Raw genomic sequence first — 27301 nt, 5'->3', positions numbered from 1 at the left:
TTGTCCGACCTGCCTAGCTCCTTTTCCACCTATCCACTCCACCCTCTCCTCCCTGACCTATCACCTTCATCTCCTCCCCCACTCACCTATTGTACTCTATGCTACTTTCTCCCCACCCCCACCCTCCTCTAGCTTATCTCTCCACGCTTCAGGCTCTCTGCCTTTATTCCTGATGAAGGGCTTTTGCCCGAAAGGTCGATTTTGCTGCTCGTCGGATGCTGCCTGAATTGCTGTGCTCTACCACCACCACTGATCCAGAATCTGGTTTCCAGCATCTGCAATCATTGTTTTTACCTCGTGGGGATGAAGGTGATAGGTCAGAGAGGAGGGTGGAGTGGATAGGTGGAAAGGAAGATAGGCAGGTAGGACAGGTCACAGGGACGGTGCTAAGCTGGAAGGTTGGAGTTGTGGTGAGGTAGGGGAAGGGGAAAATGAGGAAACTGGTGAAATCCACATTGATGCCATGGGATTGAAGTGTTCCAAGGCAGAAGATGAGGCGTTCTTCCTCCAGGCGTCGGATGGTGAGGGAGCAGCAGTGGAGGAGGCCCAGGACCTGCATGTCTCGGCAGAGTGGGAGGGGTTGTTGAAATGTTGGGCCACAGGACAGTGGGGTTGATTGGTGCAGGTGTCCCGGAGATGTTCCCTAATGCGCTCTGCTAGGAGGCGTCAAGTCTCCCCAATGTAGAGGAGACCGCATCGGGAGCAACGGATACAATAAATGATATTGGTGGATGTGCAGGTAAAGCACATCCTGGAAAGCCCCTTTGGGGCCTTGGATGGAGGTGAAGGGGGAGGTGTGGGCGCAGGTTTTGCAATTCCTGCGGTGGCAGGGGAGGGTGCCAGAAAGGAAGGGTGGGTTGTTGGGGGGCGTGGACCTGACCAGGTAGTCACAGAAGGTAGCTTTGGGTGCCTTTCACATTTCTCCTCATATGAGTACATACACTTTCTCCTCAAAGTTTCCAAATGTTCAATTAATCCTGTGCTTCACAAACTTCGCTTTAAATTCATCACAGGCAACTATTTAAATTCATTGAAATTAGACCTGTTTCAGTTGAGTATTTCAGTTTTGATTTTTTTTTGTCTTTTCTCATAATTACTTTAAATTAAATATTACACTCACTCTTCTTAAAATCTCACCACCGGAAGAATTTCCATTTCCCCACTTTATTCCCCAGAATCAGATTAAGGTTTTCTTTCTTAAATAAAAGTTAAGTACTTCAGACGCAGAAGATTGGAGATTAAAAACGCAAAGTCTGCAAGAAACATTGCAAGACTTGATAGTGTTGTGCTGGAAAAGCACAGCCGGTCAGGCAGCATCCGAAGAGCAGGAGAATTGACATTTTGAGCATAAGTTTTTCATCAAACGTCGATTCTCCTGCTCCTTGGATGCTGCATGACCGGCTTTTCTAGCACCACACTCAACTCTGATCTTCAAAATCTACAGTCCCCACTTTCTCCCAAGAAACATAGCAAGTCTGACAATACCTCTGCCGAGAAAAATGGAGCTAATGTTGAATCTAATACAACTTCTTCGGAACTGAAGGGAGCTGGAAAATGATTGATTTTATGTTGCTGTTAAAGGGAGAGGACAAACGGAACAGATAGTGAGGGTATACAGAGCAAACTGTAAATGAGGTGCTAATGGTAGCAGAGGGATAATGGTAGCAGAGGGATAATGGTATTAATGAGATGCTGTTGCTCCAGCTTGCATTGGGCTTCACTGGTACAATGCTGCAGGCCTAGGATGAAATGTTAGCATGAGAGAAAGTTGATGTATTTGAAATCGCAAGCGACTGACTGGAAGGTCCACAAAGATATTACCCAACTTGTGTTTAATATTGCCGTCACAGATGAGATCACATTGTGAGCAGCAAATATGATTGGGCGGATTGAAAGAAGTAAAATTAAACTACTGTTTGATCTAGAAGCTGGTTGGGGCTTGGACAGTAAGAAGAGAAGAGGTAAAAGGGCAAGCGTCACACCTTCTGCAATTGTCTGAAGTTGCCAAGGGATGTGTGAAGAGCTGTTAGGAGTGACAGAGGAACAATACAAAGTGTAATGGAGGGGAGGAAGGAAGATATGTTTCAATATAGCACCCTGCTGGTGGTGGTGGAAATGATGAAACATTATCCTCTGAATGCAGTAGCTGATGGGGTGGAAAATGAGGACAAGGGGAACCATATAAATTTTCAGGCAGGGAGGGGAAAGGGTAAGTGTAGGAATGGGCTGGAAATGTGTTGCTGGAAAAGCGCAGCAGGTCAGGCAGCATCCAGGGAACAGGAGAATCGACGTTTCGGGCATAAGCCCTTCTTCAGGAATGAGCATTCCTCATTCCTCAGGAAGCCTCATTCCTGAAGAAGGGCTTATGCCCGAAACGTCAATTCTCCTGTTCCCTGGATGCTGCCTGACCTGCTGCGCTTTTCCAGCAACACATTTCCAGCTCTGATCTCCAGCATCTGCAGACCTCACTTTCTCCCCTAAGTGTAGGAATGGATCAGATATGGCTGAAACCAACCATAATGTGGCAAATCCTCAGCTGAGGAAAAAGCAAGATGATGTCAGAAGCACTCCATGGAAAATGACATCATTAAAACAGAAGTAGTGAAGAGACAGAAACAGGGGATGGAATCTAGTCGCTAAAGGAAGGCGGATGAGGAAGAAGTGTAAGTTAAAAATAACTGCAGGAATTAGTAGACTTGTAATAGATACTGGTGAATGACTTATCCACAGAAATGGAAACAGTGAAGTCAAGGGAGGGAAAGGACGAGTCAGAAGTTCAGGTGAAGGTGAGAAAAGGATAAAAATGGAAAGTAAAATTGATTAAATTTTCCAAATCTGAACAAGAGCAGGAAATTGTATTAAAGTTGTCATCGATATACCAGAGAAAGATGTGGGAAGGGATCTCCGTAAGACAGGAACAAGAAATGTTGCATATATCCCACAAAGATACAGGCCTTACCATTTGCTTAAGAGACAAATTATTCAAAGTTGGGCGAAGGTGGATGGGGAGTATTCAGGCCTCCTTTCAAAGGAGGAGCACAGAACCTTTAGACCATCCTGATGTGGTACTGACACGTAAAGGGTTTGCACCGGGAACTGGATATTGATGTAAAATTTCAAAAGAAACACAACTGTAAGTGGAAAGAGACAAGATGAGGGAAAGAGAGAAAGAGTCAAGATAGGAATGAATAAATCCAGTGTGACAGGAAAGCTGAAACCATAAGTTTGTTAGGGCAATCCAGTTTGTAGATTTTAAGAAGTAGGCCTTGAGTGACTGGGAGACATAAGATGGGAAGCTGTGGTAGAGTGTGTGTTAGCCCAGAAACAATGATCAAGAAAATAGTCTTGTACACATTTTAGAAATGTCTCTGTCTCTTTACTTCCACCAGCTCAATCCATGATTACTATTATTCAAGTATCCATCATTGTTATTCTGTAGTTCTTGCCTTTCTGTAATTGAACAGCAAATTCCTCTTGTATGTCTTTTCCACAATTTGATGGCCTAAAATATATACACAGAAAAATAATAGCTTCACTAACGATTCTTAACTTTAATCAAATGGACTACGCCTTTGGCCCTTCAACAGGGATAGAGTAGGTTATTTGATCTACCACCATACGACCCAAACAGCTCACTGTTATTTTTATTGATTCTTGGGATGTGCATGTTGCTGGCTATGGCACTGTGCATCATTGGTGGAGGGAGTCAAGGTTAAAACGTTTGATTGGGTTCAATCAAATGGGCTGTTTTATTGTGGATGGCATCAAGCTTCTTGAGTGCTGTTGCAGCTGCATGTATCCAGGCAAGTGCACAGTGTTCCACCACACACTTGGCTTGTCCCTTTGTAGATTATATGCAAGCATTTAGTTAGGAAGTGAGTTATGTGCTGCAGAATTCCTATCTTTTAACTTATGTTTGTAAAACAGTATTTATTTGGGTGTTCTAGTACAGTTTCTGGTCAATGGTTAAACCGCTCCCCCCCCCTCCCAAGATGTTGATACTGGGGTACTTAGCCATGGTAATGCTATTGAATATCAAGACGTGAATTTTGGACTGAGTTTTGACGAAGATAGTCATTGCCTGTCATTTGTGTGGTACAAATGTTACTTGCTACTTATCAATCCATGGCTAAAGGTTGTCGTTGGAGCATTTCCCTGAGAAACTGCTGTAGTGATATCCTGGGATTGAATGATTGACAGCCAACAACCACAAATCATGTTCCATGTCACATTTAGTAAAATGCTGATTTAAATATTAAGAGTAGTCATCCTCAAATTCCCTTGAGTTCAGCTCTTTTTTTTTCACATTTGGGACTGTATAAGGTGAGCAATCATATGGCTGGTTAGAAGCAAAACTAAATGTCTCAGCAGTTTATTCATTTGCAGTTGTCATTTAATAACACTGTCAATGACCCCCTCCATTAAATAAAAGGAAAATACTGCAAATGCTGGAGGTCTTAAATAGAAACAAACTCTGGAAAAACTCAGCAGGTCTGGCAGCATCTGTGCAGAGCTAAAATAAAGTTAGATTTCAAATCCAATACAGCTCTTCTTCAAAAGATGACAACTCATATTGGACTTGAAACACTAACCCCTGCAATCATTTTGCTGATAATTGAGAGTAGATTGAAAGGGCAGTCACTGACCAAGTTTGATTTGTCCTAGGTTTTTGTGGACATGACATACCCGGGTAATGTTTTGCATTGCCAGGTAGATGCCAGTGTTAGAACTGCAACGGGACAGCTTGGTTAGGGGTGTGGTTAATTCTGGAGCACAAATCTTCAGTACTATTGCCAGAATCTTGTCAGGACTCATAACGTTAACAGTATCCAGTGACTTCAATCATTTCTTGATATCATGTGAAGATGGATCATTCATTTGACACTTCTGGGCAAAAGATACTTGCAAATGCTTCAGCCTTTTATTTCATTACCTTTTCTGTAAGTATTCTTTGATGGTATATAGTTTCACAGGCACATTTGCTTCAATAGTATTCCAAATATCAATTAGATATATGAAACTCTTTGTAGCTGATGGCAAGTTATTCAACAGCTGAGAGCATTACCATCAAGGCTGACTGTCTTTTATTGATGCCATAGTCAGAACCAACAAAACAAAAAAAGGAATGGTAAGCTTAGGTGATATCCCCAATTTCCATCTAAGAAGCATAAAGAAGATGCATTGCATTGCATTCCTTTTGCAGTGCAAACAGACATCAATTCACTCAGCATAATGCAGCAACTGAACAAGTCAAACTTACCCAAAAAAAACTTCTAGGGAGAGGGCTAAGGATATTAAATCCAAAGAGAAAAAGCAAAGCAAAATTAATACTTGACCCACATCTTCCACCCCACCTCCCACCAATCCTTACCTTTGGTTTCATCTCTTTGGTGGTCGCAGAGGAAGGTCGCACCAGACTAGAAGAAACTCGCTTAGAAGTAGAAGCTGCTGTTGTAGCTGAAGTGGATGTAACAAGTTTTTTATTGGGGCTGGTAGTAGTTGCTGGAGGTCGCTTAAGGGAGGCTGGTGGCTGTGGCTTACTTTTGGTTGGTGAGATCTTTGCAGCTGGCGTGCCCGTCTTTTACATATTAGCAAAAGAAAATAAAACAAAAATCGACAATGCCAAAGGAAGCATGGAATTAAAAAGCTAACTAAATAAAAACAAAAGTAAATGCCAAAGATAATTTTGTGTTAAATAAATTGAGTTTTTGAGAGTTTTAATTATATGTGGGTCAGAATTGGTTTAAATATCATAAAATAGGATCTTTTCCTTTCATGTGACAAGTAGGAGCCAGTCAAGTAAAAGGTGCAAGGTACGGGATAGCAGACTGGGTGAGGAGGGGGCAAAGGGAAAGGAGGGAAGCAGGGAAGATACCTTACCAGGCATCTAAATATGTTTACGCATATGCCCATGAGACTGTCACATGTACTACCTCACTTTCACCAGTTTAATCCCATTGCCTTGTTCCAGAAGCAAGTGTGACATGAACGCCTGGGTCAGGAATCTGGCACATTCTGACCGGTACTGTGGTACTCTCATTAGAGTACGGAAACAAGTTATCAGCAATATACTCAGTATAGCTTGGGAATACCACTTGGAAATAGAAGGTAGTGACAAATAACAGTGGGTGCCAGTTTAAAAAAAAATTATGCAGCTGTATTTTGTCATTTTAAATACAAAATCAAAAGAAGTGCCAAAATAAATGTTTTGTCTCAAAAACACAGATTTTAAACTTCAGCATGACTAAACAAATTTAAAATGACATATAGGTGCAAATCAAATACACAAAGCTTAAATAAAGAATTTTGTAACTTGAAAAGTATCTCTACCTTTCCCTTTGCATCTGTGCTCAATGGACGCTCTTTGGAGGTTACAGCACTTTCTGTTCCAACCATGCCTTCTGCTGAGGATTCTTCAGGTTTGGCTGTAGATATTTTTTAAAAAAAAAGGGCACAATGCAATTAGTGAAAGTGAAAGGCCAAACATTTTAGTTCTTGCTATAAATCCTTACTGCTCTATCTGGGAACATTTAGAGAGAATTTTAAACATCAGTGCGTGTAATACAGTGGTGGCAATGTGTTCTATCAACAGGAATAACTGCACTATCAACAAATTTACAACAACTTATGCCAACTACCACCACACAGAAGCATATTGATGGAAACATCATAATTTTCAAGTGTGTCCAATTTGCACACAGCCCTAACCTGATGATATTCCCATTTCTTCATAGTCATTAAATCCCCATCACTGCCTCCCTGCCCTACCCCACAATTCCCTTTCTGGCTTCTCTCTTCAGAGAAGAAAGAATAGTTCTTTATGACATTCAAACCAATCCATAGTCTGCACGTTTAAAATTCTCAAAATTCCAGAACTCACAAACTAATCAGATTAAGGATACCTTCATCAGATAATCTGCAGTGGTTCATATCAACAGCCCACTAACTCCTTTAGGGCATTTAGGGCTGCAAAATAAATGCCCAAAATCAACAAATGAATAAAAAGACAGTCCCAGGTAGATAAAATTGGCTTTCAACCAATTTTCTTTAGAGTTACAGGATATTGCAAATTTTAAAATATGGTCTATTTATTTCCATCCATTAGATCATCTGGCAAAGTCAGTGTGGAGGTTAAATTCACAGTAAGTATAATTTCTTAGGTCCAACCATCAACATTCATTTCACTTCATCATCCAGTCATAAGTGATTTGTTCATTGACTGTTGTACAGCTCAGTTTCCAATTGGAATTCTCCAGATGCTATCCATCAACAGATATCAAATTTAATGAGGTTGATATGTAATTCACAAGAGACAAAATTGGAAAAGTAATTTGTACATGATTGAAAACATGTCAACAACTAAGGGGGGCCTCTATTAGCTTGGTAACATCAATGTTTTGTTAGTAATTCCATCATTAGAACAGGTGAAAAACCTGGGCTAATCAGGTATGATTATGGAGGATCTTAAAAAGGAAGAGGAGAGGTTTAAGAAGGAAAGTCCACATGATAAGACCATGATGGCTGAAAACACTAGCTTCAATGGTATGAAACAAGTGCGAAATGTACACTAAGCCGGAGTGTGGAAAGGAAGGGTTCTTGGAATGTTATAGGGCCAGAGGAGCAAGACAGATAGTTAGGCTTGAATATACAAAGAATTTTAAAACTAGGGTGAGAATTTTTGAAATCTTTATTGGACCAGAAATTCATGTGAGCAGAAAGCACAAGTTGTTGAGTCAATGAAACTTGGTGCTAGATAAGACAATGGAAAGCAGAGTTTTGCAGAACTCAGGCTTTTGAATGGTGGATGATGGAAGGATAGCTGGGATAGTTGCAATAATTGACTCTGGAGGGAACAAGAGAATAGATGAGTGTCAATGTTAAATTCCTGTCTTCTAATTTTCACACCAATGATTCGTAATGATAAACAGTCTGCATTACACTAATTTACATATGGCCCAACATACATTTTAATTAAAAAGCCTTGACCAAGTTCCTGCGTGATCCTCCTCAAACGTCTATTCAAACTGCATCATTTAAGACTGACCATTAAGTGTCAACTAATTAAAACCTTTCATAACATCAAGTACTTAAGTTGGGCTCTGAGTATTCATTTAGAAAAGCCACTCCACGTCAAAGGCAGAAAATTATATAGAAGAAAGAAGATTAAAAGGCATTTTAATAGGTTTCCATCCAATAATATCAATCGATAAAAACCACTCAACGGACGTAATTTATCATAGAAGATGATATCTTAGAAACATTAATCCATTAACCACAAAAATCTAGCATCTAAATTTAGTGAGTAATTGGGAAGGCAAATAGAATTTTGGCCTTTATTTCAACGGGGTTGGAGAATAAAAATAGGGAGGCTCCACTGAAATGATAAAATGGACTAATCAGACCACAGCTCTAAAACTGAACAATTTTGATCACTTATCTAAGGAGAGATATTGTTACGACGTAGGGTAAACCCCTCTGCTAATTTAAACCAGCCACACAGAAAAAATTCACCTTGTGCTGTAATCTGTTAAAATGTGAGAGGCAAAGACTTATCCCAGAGGTCACTATTTAAAGTAAAAACTAACAACTTCATTCTTTAAGTCCAACTGAGAATATTAAAATCAACTATTTACAATTCCTTTATCTTAAACCTATCTTCTACCTCCTACTCTACAATACTAGTCCGATAAAAAATCCTGATTAAGATTTACAAAAGAAAATGCAACTTTCAAAACCAGTCAGATATTGAATCTTCTCTTTGTATCTTCCTCTGCAGATTTTCCTCTGTTGTCTTTTCAAGCTCTGCTATGCAAACTTCTTATAGACAGGTACCTTTCAGACAGATGTTCTACTGGCAGTCTATACTCATTGGTGGCTTGGCATTCCCCCCATAATTGTTCAAAATGTCCGGTTTTATACCCCAAAACATCCGATCGTTTCATTGGCTTTTTTTTTCAAAATACTAAATTCAAATTTGATTGGATTTGGGTATTTTGGGGCATAACAAACTGATTGTCAGAATTTGAATCTGTTTTTGGTTTCATGGCAACCCATCTGCTGCTATTTGTTTCGGCCAAGTGTTACATTGTTACCTTGCTCAGAACTCTGTGCCTCTAAATCTGTGCCAGCTTCCAGTCTCTCTTAAAGGTCCAGTATACCTCTACACCTTCATAACAATATACTGGCATTGTAGGCAGTTCAGAGAAGATTAACTAAGCTCATACCAGGTCTAGATGGACTGCCTTATGAGGAGAGGTTGAATAGGTTTGTCCTACATCCCTTGGAATTAAGAATGAGAGGTGACCTAATTGAAACAAGATCCTTACAGCACTGGACAGTGTAGATGCAGAAAGTTTGTTTCCCCTTGCGGGTGAGTCTAAGATCAAAGACAGAGGAGGATGAATTTCTTGTGTCAGATGGTAGTTAATATATGGAATTATTTATCGCAGAGGACTGAAGTGGATGGGTCATTCGACATATTCAGGGCTGAGATAGTCAGGTTTATAGTATTTCAGTAACAGAATCAAGGGTTATTGGGAAAAAGACAAGAAAATGGAATTGAAGATCATCATGTCAAATCTGATCTCATTGAATGCTGAAGCAGATTTATGCCTTGAATGGCCTGTTTCTGCTTCTACGTCTTATGGTTTTTAATGACCAATGAAGAGTCCTGACATTTTTTTGCATAGTTAAAAAAATACAGCCATAAACCCAGGTGTAAATGTACCATCTGGGAGGGAGAATCAATTCTTGGCCCTCTCAGTTTCTTTGCTCTCCTTTCTCAGCTCCTCACCGCAGATTATTTTCCCATGAAAAGCATCACAACCAGGCTCAATCACATGCATTCTCCAGCACAGGAAACTGCAACTTCATAAAGCAAAATTTGACAAGAATCTGGAAGGTTGAATAGTGGTGCAGTTCAACAGATTGTGCAAGTACCGTGGATCAATTGGGACAGCAACTTAGTCATTTTTAAAATATTATCACTCTCTCAGTCTACAACATTTTAAAATTTCACTCTTGCTGTTGGAATTTCTCCCCAATCAGAAGAAACTGACTCATGCCTCAGCTGTGTTAGTTCTAAACTTCAATTGATTCCTTTTCTCACTCATTCAGTAAATGCGAATTTTTTGAAGTAGAAAATATAGACAACACACAAAATAGGGCTATTCAGCCAATTAGTTTGCATTGGTGTTTACATTTCTAATTTATACACAATGTTTGGTACTCCTTCAAATAGTTTCATATATTACAATAAATACATTTTTAAAAATACTCTATTGGCTAAGGGCAATTTGGGGTGGTCAAGGAAAATGCTATATAAATGCAAGTCTTTTTTTCCATCTATTCACTCTAATCTTAGATGCTGACACAGTTTCTTCCTCATGCAGATAACCATGGAAGTTAATGTCACAGACTTGCATGTCTCTGAAGAAGTTTCTCTTTTCTTCATTCTAGATTCTTCTATTTATCCAGTCCCATTTTAATAAAATTTTAAATACTTTGATAATATTATCCCCATAACCTCTACGGTTTTGAAAAACTGGATTTTTAAAATAAATTCAGCTGTTGCCAGTTTTTTGGGTTGGCAATATACAGCTTTTATCTCATGACTCTAATGGTGGAGGTTGTTACTTGCTTATGTTATCACATTCATTGCAACAAACATTAACTTCTCGTCTCAACATGAGTCCAAACCATTTGCCAGTGTCAGCGAGTTTGATTCGGAGATAAAAAGATTCACCAACAATAGTGAAGAAAACTAGCTTGAAATCAACCAGAGATGAACATATTTAAAATATACATCCAAAATTGTACACATTGCCATGTCCCTGACACTATTATGGAAGTACCATTTGACATTAAAGTGCCAGCATTTGGTATACTCTTCAGAGGGTCTGTGTGGACTTGTTGGGCCGAAGGGCCTGTTTCCACACTGTAGGTAATCGAATCGAAAATGTGTACAAGTTGGCATCTAGCAATGTGCTAGAAAGATTAGAAACCTGGAAAAAGTACAGCACACGTTTAGGAGAACATTAGGAATGAAAGGTTACAACAAAGAAAGAAAATTTAGAGCCTCCTTCTCTAGCAGTTAGTGTTAAGGAGGAGGAATGAAAGCAAATTCTTCAAGATTATGCAGGTTATGGAAAGATAAAAGGGAAAAGTTATTTTTGCTGACTGAATCACCATTAGAAGACAAGAAGAAATGTTTCACTATGTTATTATATCTTGCCAGGGTTTACCACAAATAGCTACCAAGACATAAAACGCAGCAATCTGGGAGATGAGGAGGTAGTGGTAAAGTCACTGGGCTAGCAATGCAGAGTACAGAAGTAGGTTTTGAAGAAAGCATCTATATTATTACAAAGATAATATTATTACAAAGATAATTCCCCGAGAGAACTAAATATCATTTCTAAAGATTGCAGGAACCAGAAAAATATTACTTGAGACTATCCATAGTAAACTCAAGTATGCAGTAATCCTGACTCCCTGCTGTCTCTAAAAGCACTTTTATTTGTTTTGAATCCACTTACAGTCACCTTCTCAGAGATCCTTTCTTGCTAATTCATTTCGCAGCTTCCACAAAATCCATCTCACGCACTCTGGTGCATAAGATGGACATAGGTTCTAATCTCACCATAGCAGCTGATGGAATTTAAATTCAAATAATAATTCTGAAATTTAAAGTTAATCCCAGTGATTGCGACCAAGATACAATAATTCATTGTGGCACGTAGCTCACTAATGTCCTTCAGGGAAGGAAATCTGCCACGCATACCTGGCCAGGCCTACATGCAACTTCAGAGCTAAAAACGTGGTTGACTGTTAACAATCCTTTGAAGTGGTGTAGCTGTCACTCAGTTCAAGGGACAATTACAGATGGGCAAAATATGCTGAATTTACTGGTAACACAAACATCTCTTGAATGAATTTTTTAAAATTGAAACAGAGGAATAGGAAAGATATGAAGGCTGTGCAAAAAAAAAAATCAGTGGGGATGTCTAAACAAAGTTATCACCAGTACTGACAATGTTCTTCTGAACTATAATTTCTATGATTCTGTAGTAAAGGTAAAGGACTCACATCCAGGAACCAAGTCAAAAATTAAGTAGTTTTAAAAATCAATTTTTGTGAATATGGATGCAACTTCCTCATTCTTAGTTGCCTTTAAATAGTGGTTTGATACAACCAAGTGACTTGCTCGACCACTTCATAAAGAAAGCACAGCAGGCCAGGCAGCATCCGAGGAGCAGGAGAATCGACATTTCAGGCAAAAGCCCTTCATCAGGAAGGAGGTCCTAATGATGAAAAGCTTTTGCGTGAAACATTGATTCTCCTGCTCCTTGGATGCTGCCTGACCTGCTGTGCTTTTCCAGCACCACACTCTCGACTCTAAGCTCCAGCATCTGTAGTCCTCACTTTCACCGACTTCACAGGGAAGTTGAAAGTGCACTACCACGATGTGGGAGTGAAACCAGAATGAGTATGGAGGACTAATTCCTTCCCTGCAGGACGTTAGTGAATAAGATGGACTCTGGGGAAGCTGCAAAATGAATTAGCATTAACGCTCTGATTCCAAGCAATTAATGATGCTTGCTCAGAGGTACCTTCTCTCAACTCAACCTGAGATTTTCAAATTAGTTTGCTGAGCACACCAAATCCATTTCTTTCAGCAAATCACAACATATTTCAGAAGAAAATTTCCAATATTACCCAGGGAGATTGTGTGTTTTCATGGGATTGGAAGAAATGCTTGCAGTTCATCAATATTTATTGAAAGAGCAAGTTCCCTTGGAGGCATCAATATTTGTATAGAGGGAGTGTATGTACAGGAGAGGTTCAATACTTGTTTAGAAAAATGGATGCCTCTAAAAGTATCAATTTACACAAATGAGGTGAGTAAGGGATTTCCAGAGATAGCATTAAAACTTGCACAAAACTGAATCTCTAGGAGAATGTTAACTGTTGTGGAGGTTTCACCACACAAAGAAATTAGTAAAGTACTTCATTGCTCGACGAGTCCACCCATTTAATGACACCAATAGTTATTCCAATGGAAGCAACGGATCACCATGAAATGCTCTGCTGAAAAATATATTTACCTGATTTTTTAAAATCACATCTCAATGAAACAAAGCAATCCTAGATGTCTGTTAAACAAAAAAATCATGACTGCACTCTAATGGTTAAACCTGCCACTACAGCGAGTCTACTGTATTGTTCGTTTCATCAACATAACTGGCTAGATAACAGATCACAGGATTATTCCACACAGTTAAGTTTTATTTCATATATCAAGTGCAGAAGGGTTTTTCAGCTCTAATGAGGGGTTGGGAATTCATCAAAAAAAGCCCATTCAAGTGGATTAAAAAATGGGTTAGGAATTTGACAGTCATGTTATCGTGAGTCAGAGAATAATGTCGTGCTGCCCATCACATTTGGAACAAACCATGATAATTTATATGGGAGACAGTTGTAGATAATTATACTCGACCCATATACATGCAAGCTCAATATGCTCAGTGCCCCAGAAACACTTTGGCCAAAGGTGGCAGCTTCATTTAGTTAAGAGGTAACATCATTGAAAAAGATAAACATGGGATTTTTGTCTTGCTGACTTCTTCCCTCCATCTCTGAAGATCCCTGTTATTCTGATCAATACCTCATTTAAGTAACTATTCTATACAGGAGATAACACGTAGTAAGCAGATAGCAAATATCAGATTAATGCTATATTCATCTGATTTCCTTCATCATGCAGAGGACACTGCCTAGAACTAAAGGACAAGAATCTGGTCCATTCGATTTTTAGTTCTTACCAAGGAATACTGAGCCATTTCTAGCACTCTTGCAATCCCAAACAATGCCCCAATAGATAATCAGCGAGCTCAAATAGCAAGAGTAGTTGGGAGCATATAGTCTGTATGTTTCAGAATTGCTTCCTTAATTGTTTACTACAGCAGCATGCCTAAAGGAGTTCTTGAGACATCATTACAATGTGGGTTCTCAACTCCTAGGACTCTGAGGTATGATGATGATAGCCTTGTGCTCTGGAGGGCACATCACCTTACATTTTAAAAAGGAATTAGCATCACCATACCTAATATGGAGTGGGACCACCACTTGGAAATTATGCTGCAGCTCACTCATCCAGTAAAGGTAAATGGTAGTAACTCAAGCTGGTGAACACAACATTAACTTTATTTTTATTCATTCATGGGATATGGGTGCCACTGGCATTCGTCTCTCTCGAGTTGCCCTTGAGAAGGCGGTAGTGAGCTGCCGTCCGAGCCACTGCAGTTCACGTTCTGTAGATTGCCACACAAAAGGAGAGGAATTCCAGGATTAACTTAAAATGCACAGAATTATGGAGCAGAACTAACTGAATATTACAGACCACAATGGGCATCAATACAATGCACAAGACTAAGATTTCCGTAAGCCCGCTCTCCAAAGTTCAATCATTTTCTGGAATTTGATTCTCGATCTGCAACTTGTCTTAATGCCTCCTTTAAATAACTATTTAGTCACCGCATAGTGACTGTCAGGAGAGTCTACCATAGAGATGATCACAGACAAACCAATCCTATCTAGAAGCACACAAACACACATGGATCCCAACAGGAGTTGCTGGAACACAAACATTAACCAAGGACGAAGCAATTAATTTGCACTCCTGCCATTAATAGCTAAAGACAACATTTTCATTGTGTACTGAATGCTGTTTTTGTAAAAACAGTGTCCTCATACATAATTCTGGTATATCACCCTATACTATCTCCAACCACACTTTCTCCGCTCCTCTCCTGCTCACCTTGTGCAGATGCCAACTCACGGTTGGTGACCGTGACAGGGTCACATGATTTAGTGGAGTTTGGCTCCTTGCCCTTCTGATCTGCAGTTTTACTTTGCTCTGAACACTTCCCCCCTCCTGTCTTCGAGCTCTCAATGTGGCTGTAGGGAGCTTTGGGCACCGAGGGTGGCTGTTGCGCTGAAGAGGAGCTAGCATCACTTTTCTTAAACCTTGCTTCATGTTTAAGATTCAGCTGTGCCAGTCCCTGAGGCTTCTCTGCTGCCTGCTCAAGCTCATAATGTGTCATTTCAATATTTTGAGGTAATCTGCTGCTGTTGCAGATGGTCTCAATGAAAGCAGAATTTAGCAACACAGAGTCATGTGGCTTTTCTTGCAGCTGGGAAAATGGAGATGTCTGGATATTATTGACCTCAATTGTTTCTTTTCTCAAAGAACGAACTGAGCCTCCTGAGAAGTCATTTCTCTGAAGGTCAGTGAATACACCAGTTTGCTCATTTTTGCTATGAAGCTTTTCTTCTGGAATCTTAGTGCTGCTAATCTCAGGAATTTTTCCCAGCCTGCCATGGTTAAATGCAGCATTCGCACTACCTTTCATGTCTGAAGTGTCACTTGGTGCACTGCTGCTCTCTTTGTTGTGTCCTTCATCAGTGAGCTGCAGTTCTGCAGCAGTCTGATCAGCGTCGAAGCTGTTTACCGGGATTTGCTCTTCTGCCACAGTCATCGATCGTTTAATCTGTGACTTTGGGTATTTCCTATTACCAGCAGCTGGGACTTGGCTGCCAGAAGAGTTTGTTGACTGACTTAATGAATCACTCGGTGACGGCTCTGGATATTTTTCACTGATGCTGAGGCTTGATGGAACAGATAAGTGCGAGCACTCTGACATGGCACGCCGCATCATTTTTCTCTGGTTGGCACCCCTGCTGGTAACACTATCCGTAACCAAATCAACCTTCACATCTTCGGTGTGTGCCAGGTTACCAGTATCAGAAGGATCTTGCTCATAATCCACCATGGTTGGAGTATCAGACTTCTGTATAGTCAGGGTATATGGGGGGATGGAGTTTGAATGGAGGTCTGTTTCACACAAAGTGGATTTGTCATTGTCCTTAAACTCGACCATTTGCTTGCAGTCAGAGTCCACTTTATTGTCTGGCATAAAATTTGGGTTCCATACACTAATCTTGTCATTCTTTATATTCTGGGCAGGATTACCAAGTGCAGCAGATGGATTTAGCAGTATGGGATTAGCAGAGCAGCTTATTAGCTCCCCATTTTTGTCAGTTCTTTTCTTTGTTAAATCTTCCTTACCAATCTCATAACCCCCAACATTCACCTGCCTACCCACAGTAGGTTGACTCCATTCACCTGTGACTGGATTCATTTCCCCTACGTATTGGCCAGAAGCAGAGAGATTAGTAGGAGAAGTGGACCAGATCTTGCAGAATTCCTTAGACTGTGCCACACTGACTGCGTTCTTCTGTTCCTTTCCCCCTTCCGATGTGCCAAAGAAACCCAATTTGTCCTCGTCAGTGAGAGCAACGTGCTTAATCAGACCGTCTTTAGCTCGAGACGATGCTGCTGAGCTCAACTCAACTTTCAGCTCATTTTCATGCTGCTCTCCTGCTCTGTGCCATTCCCATTCAGACCGGCTCCAGTCTTTTTGAGGCTGCATGCACGAATCTTTCTCAGTGAAACAATCGACAGGCTTAGCTTTGCAGAGATCATTGTAGTCTGTGAGAGGAGAAGGCGGCTGATTACTGACAGACATCCCAGCAGGCTCCCTTTCTTTCTCTTCTCACAGCACAAGCAGTGTAGCCTGTATGGTTGCCTGACTGGTTAAGTATGAGAAGCTGTGACATCAGAACATCAAACCTCCACCCCCTCCCCCCCGTCAACTGTATTCTTCCGGCAAACTATTTTTTTGGTTCCAATTTACTGTATTCTTCCGCCAAATAAATTCAGTTGCTGCATTTTACTTTATCTCCTATTCTTCACCACTTCATTGCATTCCCTACTCTCCCCACTCCCTCCAATAAAAACAAAATTAGTCTTCCTGGTTTCAGCCTCTGAAAACCCAAATGCCCCAGGAACGCGTTCTGATAAAGGCAGAGACTTGCACATTTAAACTGCTATTGTGTGCAAATCAGATACAGGAAGAAATCATTAATTGCCAGCTCTTATTTTGTCAAGATGATGGGATGGCCAACAATGTGACACAGCCAGCTGGCCTGCAATTAACCCTCTGAATGCTGAACCGTAATGTATCAACACCTCACTTAATCATTGCACACAATATCCAATACCAGCCATTATGTGGCAGTGCATTATTTAATATACTGACACTTTCAGCTGGAACATTCCTTGTGTGACTCTCTCATGACATTTTTTTAAAATCCTTTTCTCATTGTTGCAGAGCTCGCCTCTCTCCATCTTCCCCCATATCAACATCTGTGTCTGCTGCCTAGATACAGAGGATGTGCTACCAGCACGTAATTTAAAACAATGCAGAGGCATTCGCCTCCAATACATCAAAACTGAAGAATTACAGAAATTTTAACAGGAGTGAACAAACAGTCTTGTACAGAATGTTCCCTGCATTGTATGCTGAAGTAGCATCTGTCTCCTCCCTGCCATTACAGTGAAATCACAATATGTCAAAGTTAGATGTTTTGAAATTTTGAATGCATCATAATCTCCAGCCAGTTCTACCAGGGATTAAACAATGCAGGGTACTCCAGATCAGCTGAACTTTGATACCATACAATAATATTAGATTAGGTGCCTTGGTAAACCATTTGCAATTATTTAGCGTGAATACTCGGTGCCTAAAGAGAAGAAACTCCTCTTGATCATATTTCAAGTTTTTAAACAAAAGGCAGAAAAAGTCAAAGCATTTCTCAACAAGTCTCTGACACTATAAATTCCGCAATCAATCACTTTTTCTGCTAACAGCTACCAGGTCACAAGTTTAAAAGATACTGATGACCTGACAATTATCAATGAAGAAAATGAATTGGGTATATACAATATCAAAGTCTTGTTGAGAAATATTCTGAATCTTACTGTGCTTTTTTAAAAAATTAAATCCGACCTAAAGCTAGAAAGACACGGAGCATTGCCATACAAGGCGGCGATATTGTAATTCCCGTTCACCTTCTCTACTGTCAATTGTGAGGTTGAGATCACCTTGTATATCATAAAGATCTGTTCTACTTGAATTGAGGGGATGCGTGTGTGATTTGAGTTATTCAAATATTGCTGTGCATTGACGCTATAAAATAATCTGTCAAGCTGCACACCAAAACAGTTCTGGCTGCTGTGAAACAAGGATGTCACCCAAAGCATACAGACAGCTATAATAGGGGAACAATAAGATCCCATAAAGGGGCAATCGGTAAGATACGACAAAGCAAGCAAAGGCTGTTTAGGTTCCAGATGCCTGTCTGGACCATACATAACCTCATTGAAGAAAACTCTTGATATAGTAAGCATCCAGGGTGTGGGATGGAGGCAGATTCAGTCATGGTTTTCCAAAGAGGATTTGGACAACAAATGAAAACAAAAAAAAACAATTACAAGGAAAGACTGGGACTATGGGATTAACTTAGTTGCTCTTGCAGAGATAGCCAGTGCAAATATGAAAATGGTCTCCTTCTGCACAACTCTAACTCTAAAAAAAAATGCAAATCTGAAATGATATTTGTAGACATTGCAGGGCAATGAGCCAAAAAATCTCAGATTCAGGGTCATTCAGAAAGAAATGAATTACATTTATAAAAAAAACCTTTGAAATTCAAAATGACTCTAAAAATACTTCATAGGTTGTAAAGTATTCAAAGTGTAGTTATTGGTGCAGTGTAGGAAATATAGCAGCCATTTGCATACAGGAATCTTTCCTCTGGCAAAAGGTAATAAAAGAATCCCCAAGATCAACAATTTTAGGCTTTGGTGGAACGGTTAGTTTTGGTCAGGTAACCAGAAAATTTGTTCTTTTTCAAATAATGCCATCATTCTTTTGTGAAGAGGACAGGCATAGCCACAGCTTAATAGTCTATTTTGCTACCATGCACATTTCTTCAATGCAAATTAACTTTAACATGATTGAAGAATTTAGAATGTTATTTGTAGAACGCAAACTTTCTTCAACTGTATTGGCCATAATGCGATTCGGACCCAGTTAGTTTAAATGGGACGGCTATTGTGCGATTTTCATATAACGTGAGATCACATGAGAACGGAACCAACATGTTATATCAGAAGTGACTAACCTCCAAAAGTACAGCGCTCCTTCAGTACTGCACAGGAGCATCAACCTAGTTTGTGTGCAAGTCACAAGGAGCAGTAATTCATACAAGATAGGCACTAGAAAACTAGGGAAGAACAAGGGGCATGAAGAGACACCATCCTAAGCACAGGATCCATAGGCCAAAGTAAATAACCAAGAACAAGTGCTGAAGGAAACTGCAACTGGTTAGTGGGATGGTCACTGACATCTGTGTCGCAGTGTGGGCTTCTACAGCATCTCAAAAATGGGTGAACTCAGCTGACATACACTCTTTTCAACAAGACTATAAAATGCATCAGATCCACAACTGATGGGGTATCATAATCTCAGAGGACGTTGGTTGGATGGTACCTTGAAATACCCTCCTGCAAATTCCATATCATTCTATACGGACTAGCTGGAAAGCTCTTTCAGGAGCCAGTACAGACATGATGGGCTGAATGACGACCTTCTATGCTGTAAAATGCTATGGTTCTAAGGGTCTCAAACATTGTGGTGGTCTGATATGTTCCCCATAACAGGACCTTGAGGACGATGAGACCTGAAATGGAGTAACTTATAGTTGAAGTGCAAGAGCAAGAGTTAAGAGAAGAGGAATTGAGGTACAGAGAGATGACACAGGTGCCCCTGCTGCATGACAAAATGGCTTCCTTCTGTCATCCTTCAGGAAGAAGCTTTTCCTCCTTTGGCTCCCATGACCTTTTTCCTGCAGTGTTGCAGCAGATTTGGAACAAAGTCTTTTTAAAGCATCAGACTTAAACAGGCTGCAAAATTGGTATTTTGGAGGCATTATTAAACAGGCCAACGCATCTTACCACAGCAGTTTCACAAGTTGCACACAAGTGAGAGAGTTTCACGAGTTGCTGCATGCCTTCTTAGAAATGGAGACTTGACTTCTAAATGTTAAGCCATAGAAGAATTATTTATTTCCTCAGGTTCCCTGCAGGCCTTTTGGGAATTCTACAAATGGAAAGTTGCAAAGGTAGGGAGAGGGCAGAGGTATAGGGGGTAGGGGCTGGACGAAAGGGGAAATCAGAATCAGGAGAGTCAAATGATTTGCATGTGAACATAGGAAGCACAGTTAGTAAGTTTGCAGATGACACCAAAATTGGAGGTGTAGTGGACAGCAAAGGTTACCTCAGAGTACAACAGGATCTTGATCAGATGGGCCAAAGGACTGAGGACTGGCAGATCGAGTTTAATTTAGATAAATGTGAGGTGCTGCATTTTGGAAAGGCAAATAAGGGTAGGACTTTTATACACTTAATGGCAAGGTCCTGGGGAGCGTGGCTGAACAAAGAGACCTTGGTTCATAGTTCCTTGAAAGTGTAGTCTCAGGTAGATTGATAGTGAAGAAGGCGTTTACTATGTTTTCCTTTATTGGTCAGATCATGGAGTTGGGAGGTCATGTTGTAGTTGTACAGGACATTGGTTAGGCCACTTTTGGAGTATTGTGTGCAACTCTGGTCTCCCTCCGATAGAAAGGATGCTGCAAAACTTGAAAGGGTTCAGAAAAAAAAATTACAAGGATGTTGCCTGATTTGGAGGATTTGAGCTATAGGGAGAGGCTGAATAGTCTTGGACTATTTTCCCTGGAGCGTTGGAGGCTGAGGAGAGACCTCATAGAGGTTTATAAAGTCATGAGGGGCATGGATAGGGTAAAGAGATAAGTTCTTTTGACTGGATTCGGAAGAGTTCAGAACTAGAGGGCATAAGTTTAGGATGAGAGGGGAAAGCTTTAAAAGGGACCCAAGGGGCAACTTTTTTATGCAAAGGTCATGCATGTATGGAATAAACTGTTCGAGGAAGTAGTGAAGGCTTGTACAATTACAACGTTTAAAAGACATCTGGATGGGTACATGAATAGGAAGGGTTTAGAGGGATATGGGCCAAGTGTTGGCAAAATGGGGCTAGGTTAGATTAGGATATGGATGAGTTGGACAAAAGGGTGTTTCAGTGCTGTACATCTCTATGATGCTATGACAATGGCAAAAGGGAAGCAGGAAGAGAAGGAGGTAGTAGAAACAGCAAGAATAGAAATAGGTAGCAGGAAGGTTAAAAATACAGCAAAAGACAAAAGGATGAAAAGAGAATAAATGAGAATTGAAAAGGGCAAAAATGAGAATGGGAAATTAAAAGGTGAATCACATGAATGTTATAAAACAAAACTTTATTACTCAGTTAAATTGTGACACTGGAGACTTCAAAAAAGAATCTTGGCACAATTTAACTGAAAACTCCTAAAAGAAAGAATGCATCTATCTGCCAGGTTCAGAAGTGGTAAAGAATCAATACAGAATTAAAGGCATCTCATCATTCCAGTAACGTATTACTTTTCTTTTTGGAAACAGTGACCTAAATACATAAAATGAAAGTGATTTAGGCAGTGGTCCAAATCACTATTTAGATGTGCACCTATGTTTCTCATAACATGATGGTTTAAATCACTAGGTAGTTTTCCTTTACTGTGATTGCACCGAAATAGTCCGAATCAAAGCTATAAATTAACATCATCTGAAACTATAATGTATGATCCCTGTTTGCTCTTTCTGCAACTTCTGGCATAGTGAACCACAGTATTTTTCCCCCAGTACATCTCCTCTGCTGTCCAACGCTCACTTGGCTCTGTCAACCACTCAATTGCAGCCAGTGTTGCACACTGTAGTGCACATTACTGCAGTGTTTCCCAAAGTGAAGGTCGTGGCTCCAAGTAGATTACTAGCTGAACTTTTTGGAGTAGTGAGCTCATGCTCACATTTGACCAAAGCATCAAGGAGCCCTAGCAAAATTGGAATTACTGGGACTCAGAACAAACTCTCCACTGGTTTGAGTCATGCCTGACACACAGGAAGATGGTTGCAGGTGTGGGAGTTCAGACATCTCAGCTCCAGCACATCTCTGCAGGAATTCGTCAGGGCAGTGTCCGAGACCCAAACATCTTCGGCTGCTTCAATCACCTCCCCACTGTAAGGTCAGAAGTGTAAATTTCTGCTGTAATTGCACAATGTTCAGCACCATCCCTAGTAAAGTAGTCCATATTCAAATGCAACAAAAGACCTGAACTCAAAATGGCAAGTAACATTAGGCCACACAAATGTCAGGTAATGACTATCTCCACTAAGAGACAATCTAACCACCACTCATTGAATACCAATGTTAATACCATCCCTCACTATCAACATCCTTGGGGATCATCATTGACCAGAAACTCAATACAATGCTCAAAAGAGCAGGTCAGAAGCTACGAATACTGCAGCAAGTAACTCATTGACTTACCAAATCATATCCACAAAGCACAAGTCAGGAATGTGACGGAATACTCCCCACATGTCTGAATGAGTGAAGCTCCAATAAAATTCAAGAAGCTTGTCACTAAGGACAAAGCAGCCCACTTAATTTTTATCACATCCACAAACATTGATCGCCTCCATCATTGTTGCTCTGTATACACTGCTACTACCATCTACAAGATGTAGTGCAGAAATTCACCAAAGACAGCACCTACCAAATTCACAATCACTTCCATCTAGAAGGACAAGGGCAACAGATACATTAGAATCAAACTACCTGCAAGTTCCCCTCCAAGCCAAAATATCGCCACTCCATTAGTGTCACTGAGTCAAAATAGTGGAAATCCCTAATGGCATTGTGGGTCTAACCACAGTACATGGACTGCAGCAATTCAAGGAGACAGCTCAACTGCTCTTATCTATGCAAGTTTCCAACACACAATGATCATCTATTGCATTATGTTCTGGAAATATAGTTACAAATTGACCGAATTGCCTGTTTTAGTGGTATCGTCAACAGAGCTGAGGCTCACGATTACAATCGGGCTAGTGAACCACAGGAGAATCATTCAAACTCTGTGCAAAGCACACAGAAGAGCCAACATTAGTTAAGATTTACATTTATAGAGAATCTTCTATAACTTGAGGAGATCCTAGGGAATGTTGCTGAACAAAGAGACTTTGGACCACAGGTTCATAGTTTCTTGAAAGTAGAGTTGCAGGTTGATAGGATAGTGAAGGCAGCGTTTGGTATGCTTTCCTTTATTGGTCAGAGTATTGAGTATAGGAGTTGGGAGGTGATGTTGCGGCTATACAGGACGTTGGTTAGGCCACTTTTGGAATATTGCGCGCAATTCTGGTCTCTCTGCTATAGGAAGTATGTTGTGAAACTTGAAAAGATTTACAAGGATGTTGCCAGGGTTGGAGGATTTGAGCTACAGGGAGAGGCTGAACAGGCTGGGGCTGTTTTCGCTGGAGCGTCAGGGGCTGAGGGGTGACCTTATAGAGGTTTATACAATCATGAGGGGCATGGATAGGATAAACAAACAAAGTGTTTTCCCTGCGTTTGGGGGGAGGGGGGGGGGGGGGGGGAGGGGGGGGTCAGAACTAGAGGATATAGGTTTACAGTGAAAGGTGAAAAGATATAAAAGGGACCCTGGAGGCAACGTTTTCATGCAGAGAGTAGTGCATGTATGGAATGAGCTACCAGAGGAAGTGGTGGAGGCTGGCACAATTACAGCATTTAAAAGGCATCTGGATGGGTATAATGAACATGAAGAGTTTCGAGGGATATGTGCCAAGTGCTGGCAAATAGGACTAGATTAGGTTAGGATATCTAGTTGGTGAGTTGGACCGAATGGTCTGTTTCCGTGCTGCACATCTCTATGACTATGGCCTAAAGCACTTTTCAGTCACTGGAGCACTTTGCTTTAAGTATACAGGTTTTGAAAATATAGGGAATGTGACAGCAAGTTCAATGTGACGACTGAGAATGCTGGTTAATACTATACATATATCTTAAGTTTGTGGACCCACATTTGGTGGATTAAATAGTTTTGAACTTCTGCTGAACAGAGAAGTGCTTTTCAAATGATGTGCAATTGTAGGGTTGGGAAAGGCATTAATCCATGGCTTTAGGGATGAGGTCATGTGCTTGGTTGTAATTTATTAGTATTTAAAGCTTGTGATCATATAAATCATGGTAACCGAATAATTCGGAGAGTTTGACACGAGTGCACCTTTCTTGCTCCATGTTATCCGAAGTCTACACTGTATCTTTTAATCAATTAAAGTTTAATGTTGGAATGCATAGATCAATGATCATCACAGATTCATATGTATTGATCAAAAGGCAAACCATTGTTTATTGTCATCAGGCTGGAACAGTAAAACTTGGAACATGTACTTTTATGGTGAACTCAAAAGATATATTCTGAAATTCCAAACAGTGACTGGAGGTGATTTGGTTTGTTTGGAAATCTTATGTTATTGTGGAATATGTGATCAAGAAAAGTAGTAAAAGGGGTCATGGTGCTAGCATGATAATGGTCTGTTGACATCTTATACTTTGTAACACAAACAAGCCTAAAGTTTCAAGTGTACTTCAGGGCTTTAAGAAGCTGACACAAGGTGACATTGACTGAGGATGTCTGAATTGGTTGTTTTTTTTTAAAATGTAGAGAAGTTAGCAACAATTTCTTGTGAAATTATTTGTACTATTTTCACAAGATTCAAGCTTTTATTTATATATGTTACTCTGAAATGTACTTGGGAACAATGGGAATGTTTTCTATCAGTTTAGGATTTTTGGGTATCAGTGTAATATATTCAATGGAAATTAGCTTGAAGTTTTGTTATTAGTTTATCAAAATTGTGCCCTTTGCATTATGATCCAGATAGGCATATGTCTGCAAATTGCGCTTTACTGATTAATTAATTCACTTTCAATTGTGGAGATTTAAAAGAAAATCCATTCATGGGATGTGTGCACCACTAGCACTTGTTGCCCAACTCTAACTGCCCTCAGAAGATGGTGACGAGCTGCCTTCTTGAACAATTGCCATGTGCCCTGGGCACCTCCACAATAATGTTAGGGAGCTCCAGAATTCTAACCTAGTAGCTCTGAACGAATGGCGGTATAGTTATAAATCAGGACAATGTCATGGCTTGGAGAGTCAGTACATTATCATGGATGACTTTAATCTTCATGTAGATTGGGAATAGTCAGAATACCAAACAAACCCATGAATAAGATTTCACAGCGCATTCAGAACATTTTTTTCGAACAGGGTTAAATTCTAAAAGGATAGATAGTTAAGTCTTTTAGGGCAGAGGAGATGGGAGGGGAAAAAAAACTCCTCTAGCAGGTGGACTGCTGTAGCCTAGTTAGTGAATTGAGGTTAACAGTTGATTTGGTTTAAACCAGTTCCTAAAACAGAGTAGAATATATAAAAAAAGCCTCCATGCAACTTGTACACACAGCAAGAGCAGTGAGTGAAGTATGAAGGTGTGGAAATTAAGTGAAGTGGGAGAGGGAGGTTTTCTTTCTCACTCCAATGATTTGTTTTCCTAACTGCTTTCACAGATAAGTGGGGGCAGGAGCAGACCAAGGCTCAAAGAGCTGGGAGATTTTTAAGGGATTAACTGAGAAGCACCAAGCATAAGTAAAAGCCAGAGAATAAAAGGAGACTAAATTTAATCTGAGAAATATTCTCTATATTTTATGTAATTAGAAAAGTTAGCAAAAAGACACAATAAGTTTAAGTCATAGTAGATGAGATCAACCATGTGTGACTTGTCTTGTGTAGAGTCATGGATGCTACTGTTGCTGGAGATGAACCACATGTACAGGAAGTACACCCAACTGCAGAAGCTTCAGTTCTGGATTTCAGAGCAGCCTGACTACCTGGGAAGGGAAGAAGAAGAAGAAAGCAGAAACGATAGTAACAAGGGATTCATTAGTTGGGGGGAAAAGACAAGTGTTTCTGTAGGTGCAGATATAATGCCAGGGTAGTGTCAGAGTCAACAGTGAGCACCAGCAGGGCATCCTGAAAGGAAGGGGTGATAAGATAGAGGTCGTAGTACAGATTGGTACCAACTGTGTAGATGGAATAAGGGATGAAGCTTTCCAACAAGAATTTAAGGAGCTAGGCTGAAAGTAGACTAAAGAACTGGATCTTAAAAGTTGTAATCTTGGATTACTCCTGGTGCTAGGTGCTAGAAAGTGCAGAAAGAGGTAAATAGGGCAAATGAATGCATAGCTCAACAGCTAGTGCAAGGGGAAGGATTTTAGATTCCTGGATCAAAAGGTCTGTTTCTGGGGAAGGTTGGATGGTCTGTATCTGAACTAGAATGGGACCAACATCCTTGCAGGTGGATTTGCTTAGTGTTATTGAGAGGAATTTAAATTAATTTGGCAGGGGGAAGGAGACATGGCATACTTTAATAAAAGAATAGGGCAGAAGTTCAGATATAATAAGTTTCAAGGGAGTCAGTCAAGGCTAAATGACCTCTACTTTAATGCTATGAGTATTATAGGTAAGGCAGGTGCATTAGGAGGCACAGATTGACATGTGGAATTGCAATGTTACTGCCATTACAAAGACATGGTTGGGGGAGGAACAGGACAAGCAACTCAACATTCCAGGTAAGAGAGGGGAGGATGCAAAGAGGAGGAAGTGTTGCATTATCAATTAAGGAATCAGCTAGTGCAGTGGAGGGCCCACACCTTTGAAGGTCATCAAATGAGGCTTTGTGAGTAGAGCTGATGAGTGAAAAAGGGGCAGTCACACTGCTGGGAGCGTATTATAGTCCATTAAACAGTCAGTGGGCAATAGAGAATTTTAAAAACAATAATAGGCTAATTACATGAGAGGGTGTCATTTTTCCCCACATTAATTGCAACAGTCAGACTGTAAATATTTAAAGGGGTAGATTTCTTGAAATGTATTCAGGAGAGCTTTTTATACCAAGATGCAGAAAGTCTGATAAGGGATGGTACAGTGTTGGACCCAATTCTGGGGAACAAAACTAGATAGGGTATTCAAGGTGGCAGTGGGACAGCATTTTAATGAGCACAACATTGATCTGGGTATTAGGGATGTGGGTATCATGGGTAATGCTGGCAGATCTGAATGACTTGCTTGGCCATTTCCAAAATCAGTCAATCACCAATCACAATACTGTGGATCTTAAGTTAATGCAGGCCAGATCGGGAAAGAACATCAGATTTATTTCCGCCAAAGGACATGAGTAAACTGATGAGATTTTGCAATAATCAACAATAACCTCGGGGTGACCATTACTGAGATCAGTTTCTAAAGCCAGATTTATTAATAGAATTCACATTTCACATGCTGCATTGATAGGCTTTGAACCAGTATCATCAAACTATTAGCCTGGGCC

General features: G+C 40.3%; 1 protein-coding gene across 11 annotated transcripts in view; it reads right to left on the bottom strand.

Annotated features, from left to right (window-relative positions):
• The window catches only part of LOC122548961 (microtubule-associated protein 4-like), a 416046-nt gene that overhangs the window by 83015 nt on the left and 305730 nt on the right, over positions 1-27301 (bottom strand). For 10 of the 11 annotated variants that reach the window (XM_043687987.1, XM_043687988.1, XM_043687989.1 and 7 more), the window contains 2 exons: positions 6331-6425; positions 5372-5578 (listed from right to left, as the gene is read on the bottom strand). In XM_043687987.1, coding sequence (XP_043543922.1) covers positions 5372-5578; positions 6331-6425 — 302 coding nt within the window. The remainder of the gene's footprint in view (positions 1-5371; positions 5579-6330; positions 6426-27301) is intronic. The other variant, XM_043687993.1, reaches the window with a different exon arrangement.

This window comes from Chiloscyllium plagiosum, chromosome 4 (genome assembly GCF_004010195.1).
Source record: "Chiloscyllium plagiosum isolate BGI_BamShark_2017 chromosome 4, ASM401019v2, whole genome shotgun sequence".
Classification (NCBI taxonomy): Eukaryota; Metazoa; Chordata; class Chondrichthyes; order Orectolobiformes; family Hemiscylliidae; genus Chiloscyllium; species Chiloscyllium plagiosum.
Note: the sequence above shows the minus strand (reverse complement) of the source record. Positions and strands in the feature narration are given on the sequence as shown.